Source organism: Myiozetetes cayanensis, unplaced genomic scaffold (assembly GCF_022539395.1).
Source record: "Myiozetetes cayanensis isolate MyiCay16 unplaced genomic scaffold, myiCay2020 scf175, whole genome shotgun sequence".
In the NCBI taxonomy this organism is placed as follows: Eukaryota; Metazoa; Chordata; class Aves; order Passeriformes; family Tyrannidae; genus Myiozetetes; species Myiozetetes cayanensis.
Window position 1 is genome coordinate 76,980 of NW_026087384.1, and position 5,310 is coordinate 82,289.

Consider the following 5,310-nt stretch of genomic DNA (forward strand, 5'->3'; position numbering starts at 1 on the left):
TCTCTTAATATGTATTAGTCATGTTCCTTTATTTCAAAAGCGCTATATCCCTCACTAACTGTCCAGCTTTTGGGGCAGTCATACTTGAATGACTTTTTTTTTTCCTTATCTTTTCTGCCAACGCAGCTTAATACAAGGACAACTTCAGCCACCTGAGATTTCCAAACCCTGTGCAATAGCACAAGGCAGTAATAGACTTTTCCATGTTCAGGGACCTCAGGTGGTCTCGAACCTGATCTTCTCTTACAGTGAGAGAGACTTTGTTCCCCTAGTCCCTGCCTTGAGCTCCATCCACTTGATAGGTGTGAGAAGAGACATTGTCAGGGATGACTGAGGGTTGAGTACCTCAGCATTCTCCTGATCTGTTGTTACCAGCTTGCCAGTTGTGTTCATCATGGGAAGATCGGGGGGGGAGGAGGTGTCACCTTGTTTTTCTGACTTACATACATGTAGAAGCCCTTCTTGCTATTCTTTGTATCCCTTGTTGAGTTCAGCTCCAGCTGTGCCTTGAATTCCTGACCCTATCCCTAAAAAACCAGGCAACATTCCTATACCCTTTCTAGAACGCCTGTCTCTTCTTCCACTGTCTGAGCATTTCTTTCTTGTCCCTTGGTTTGACCTGCAAGTCTTCCCTTGGCTATTCTGGTCTCTTCCCTTCTTTTCTTGATTTCTTACACATGGATTCAAGAGGTCTGTTCCAGTGTGTGGAAACTATCCTCAAACATCTGTCAATTCTGTTCTACTCCCTTGTTCCTCAGGGTATTTTCCTAGGGAGATGTACTGACTAACTCCTTGAATAGGTGGAAGTGTGTTTTCCTAAAATTCATCATCCTAAATTTACTCTTTGCCTGATCCATTTCCATCAGGACAGTGAACTCCAGCAGTGCATGACCATGGTAGATCAAGCTGCCTCCAATCTTGAGATCCCTGATTATCTACTTGTGTTGGTGACCAACAGATCCAAAAATACATTCCTTCCACTAAGGGTTCTTGTTACCTGGCCTAAGGACTTAACCCTTCCTAAAGGGCACGTCTGATAAGACCTTTGGGAAATCTCGGTGTTTGTACAGGCCTTCCAAGACAGGAAAGTGCCTCCCACCCTTTGAGTAAAAGCTGTAATGAATCATCAATTTATGAACTGACACTCAGGGCCTCAAGCTGGAATGACCTGAGATCCAGCAGTTCAGCTACAAAGGGTGATGGTCTCTAGAGAGCTCAGTAAGAGAGACACACTGACCCCCTTTTATAGCTCTCACTGTTGGAAGAGATTAGTAGAGATAATCCTACATCAATTAGATGTGGAAAACACTTAGTGGAAGTAACTTCACATAGGACTCCAGCCACACACTGCAGCCATGCAGGCCCCGGTCACAGAGAAAGGAGGAGTGCTTCTTTTTTGACTCCTTCAAGATATTACACCACTTTCATGCAGTAAATCAGTTTTATTTATCATTTTTACTGTCCCAAAAAAAGAAGTTTGCATGCAGACTTCTTGCTCACAGTTGGCTTTCTCCCCAGTACCTAGTGGGAGCTGCCTGCAGGTTCTTTGGTTACCATGAGATGAATTTAACCTTTCACCAAAGGATTTGTGGAGTAGAACACAGCACAGCAGAGGCCTGTGCCTTCCCAGATTAACTGGATTACGGATCACTTCATCCTTGATGTACATCTGTCTTCTGTCAGCATCACTACACCAGTCTCTTCTCAGGACTTACCTGTTTATCCACTCCTTGAGGAAGTCGTCCTGTTGTAGTCCTCTGTATCTCTTGACAGCAAAGCGTCTCCCTGGTAGAAGTTTTTACTCACCAAATTCCCAACTCCAAGAGCTCCCATGAAATACTTCTCAAGGCAACCCATTCTATCTTTGTGCCATCCTTTTCTGAAATTCCTACACTTTTAATGTTGCAAACACTGTGTGCTCTGACACCTCACAGTTGCTATTTGCAGATGGAGCTGTCAGGACGATTGGAAAGGACACTCCCTTCCATCACTGCCTTGCAGGGGCCTTTGCAAACCCAGAGTCTCTGCTAGGGATGGGGTCAGATTTCCCTGAACCTGCATACTACTGGGATCCATATCAGCCAGAAAGTCAGTGCTCAGAGGAGCCACAGAGGTCTGATAGCAATTTCCTCCTCCTCGCTGTTTTCCTGAATGTTCTATCAGCTGCATCTCGAAACTGGAGGAACACACCCACTCAGCATTACCTCAGCCAAAGGAAAAAGGTAGAAAAGAACTACCTAGACTTTTGAAAAACCTTGAGGGAGCTTTCCCAGAAAGAACATACTACAAAGACTGTCTCAACAAAAGGGTGTTCTCTTTATTTCAGTTTTACACTCGGGGTACCCAAGTTTAAAATGTTATAGAAGTTTATAACTTCAGCACCACACAGTGTGAGGCTTTCTGAATAATTTTTACATCACAGACGTCATTCAAACAATATATTATTATACATGTTATTACAGTCCTTCTTAAGTAGAGTAGAAAGGAAAATGCTCAAACACAGCTCAGAGAGTAGAAGGAGAAATGACAAAAAGGAGAATGCAAATGGCCTCATACAAACCAGGAGAATCATGTGGAGACAGCTTTCCACTCAAATCAAGAATTATTCAGGGACAACCACGAGGAGACCAAACTCAATGTCCTTTTTACCATTTCTTCTTGCTTCTACCTTCAGAAAATGCTCTTTGAGGGACATGTGGAGTTTTCATGCAATTAACCCAAAGACAATGAACACGTTTTCATAAATCTGCACACTTACAATCTACCCCAACTGCATTTGTACTGCTGTATCTCTGTATTTTTAGGATGATCCCAAGGAGACAGAACACCCAACCATGCTTTCATAGGGCAAAGGAAGATTTGTTATGTGTTTTCCTGCTCTGCTCTGCCCTGGAGATGATGAGACTGCTGTACTCAAAAGGTAAAAATACCCTTATTGCCTGCTGAGCTGGAATTACCTGCATTGCAACAGCTAAATGGAAGCCAATCCTTGATTCACTGGGTACCACAAGTGCAGGCTATACAGACTCATAGTGGCTGTAGTGACTGATATAGTGACAAGAAAACAAAGCACACAAAGCCCACACATCTCAGAGACATCCAGAATCCAGGAAAGAAAAAACCCATGCTCAAACAATATTGTGACAGAATTCTTAAAACATCCTTGCTTTCCTGAGATGGAAAAGGCTTTTTCTGAATTTCAGCAAGGTCTACCCAATGGTGCCATGGTGGTACAAAAAAAAGAATAAAAGGTCTACTGTCTTGTGTGACAGCAAAAGAAATAGGAGCTCAGCTGGGACTGCTAACCCCATTCTCAAAGACTCTCGGAAATGGCTGTATTGGAGGTGAAACCTATTATTCTGAGAGTGACAGAACCTCACTTTTTTTGTTTGGTTGACTACTTTTTGGAATGAGAGACAACATTTATCATGACTTAGAATTTGCAGGAACTTGGTTATGTCAATTGCAAATAGAGATTTACTATGGAGGAACCATTGCTACAGGCTGCAGCCTGCATCCCTTCCGACCACGAGGCACAGAAGCCTCTGGCTCTGCTGACCCTGTGCTAGTTAAAGGAAAGACGATTGAACTGTTCTGCAGACACAATCCCAGCATTCTCTGGGGTCACGTCCTCTGTGGGGACAGGGACACAAGGGAAAACCTGTTCCTCACCGGTGCCCCCGCCCATGGCACAGGGCTGTGGTGGCAGGCTGGGGACGAAGGGCTTGAGGAACCTGAACTCGCTGTTGCCCGAGCCCGTGGTGAGGCTGATCTCGTAGCAGTAGGGGCGGGGCAGGGTCCCTGCAGCAGCTGCATCGGCCAGGCCGCTCTGCAGGTTGTCGGCCCCGTAAAGCACGTGGCCAGCCTTCAGCTGCTTTCTCTGGCACAGCCTGCGAGCCACGAAGGCTGCTGTGGAGCCGAGGAAGAGCAGGGAGACGAAGACCAAGGAAAGGATTAAATAGGTGGTGAGGGAGCCGGCGTCGTGGTCGGCGGCCGGGCTGCTGTGCGGTTGGCGCAGGTCGGAGAAGTCCTTGAGCAGGAGTGCGCTGAGAGCTGCGGTGGCTGAGAGCGGCGGCCGCCCGTTGTCTCGCACCAGCACCACGAGCTTGTGCTTGACGGGGTCTCTGTCGGTGAGCAGCCTCCTCAGCCTCACCTCGCCGCTTTGGGCCCCCACGGCAAAGAGCCCGGGGTCGGTGGCCCTCAGCAGCTGGTACGAGAGCCACGAGTTCTGTCCCGAGTCGGCATCGACGGCCACCACTTTGGAGATGAGGTAGCCCGCCTCGGCCCCCACGGGCACCAGCTCACTGGAGCCTGGGCTGCTGTCCTGCGCTGGGTACAGCACCAGCGGGGCATTGTCGTTCTCGTCCAGCACCACGAGGCGCACGGTGACGTTGGCTCGGAGGGGAGGAGAGCCCGCGTCAGAGGCGCTCACCACCACCTCGCTCTGCCTCAGCTGCTCGTAGTCCAGGGCTCTCAGCACAAACACCTGCCCGCTCTCCGAGTTCACAGACAGGCACGAGCACGAAGGCCGCTCCGCCGCTTGCCCTGCTGACAGGGAATAGGTCACCTTGGCATTGAGCCCCACGTCGGCATCTGCGGCGCTGACGGCTCCAACCAGCACGGAGGGCACATTGTTCTCGCGCACGTACATGGTGTAGGATGTCTGGTTGAAGACGGGGGCGTTGTCGTTGACATCCGAGATGTCCACGGTGAAGGTGTGGGTGCTTGTGAGAGGAGGGGACCCCGCGTCTGCTGCTGTCACGGTGACGATGTGCTGAGCCCTGTCCTCCCGGTCCAGCACCCTCACAGTCACCAGCTCGTAGTAATTCTTATAGGCTGGCCGCAGGGAGAAGAAGAGCTGATCGTCGAGGGCACACGACACCTTGCCGTTGGCGCCGGCATCCCGGTCCCTGACAGTAAAGAGGGCAACCACCGTGCCGGGCGCTGAGTTCTCGGCCAGGGGACTGCTGAAGGAACTGACCACCAGCTCGGGTGCATTGTCATTCACATCCAACACCTCCACCAAGACCTTACAGATTGCCGAGAGTCCCCCACCATCTGTTGCCCTCACTGTGAGCTCATGAGTCTGTGCTTCCTCAAAGTCCAGAGGCTTTGAGAGTTTGATTTCTCCTGTTATGGAATCAATCTCAAATGCTGAGTCAGTCTGGCTGACTGCTTGACTGAACTGATAGGAGATTTCTCCATTAACTCCCTCATCTGAATCAGTAGCCAGCACAGTCAGAAACACAGAGCCCTTCAGAGCATTTTCCAAAACCTGCCCAGTGTAACGATCCTGTGTGAAGACAGGAA

General features: G+C 49.2%; 1 protein-coding gene across 1 annotated transcript; it reads right to left on the reverse strand.

The window, feature by feature from the left end:
* Nucleotides 1–2,295: 2,295 nt before the first annotated feature.
* LOC126638598 (protocadherin beta-13-like) lies at nt 2,296–5,305 on the reverse strand (the record flags this gene model as incomplete). The annotated part of the gene is made up of 1 exon (XM_050312592.1): nt 2,296–5,305. A coding segment is annotated over one exon (1,740 nt), but the record flags the coding sequence as incomplete, so codon positions are not given.
* Between the last annotated feature and the right edge of the window lie 5 nt (nt 5,306–5,310).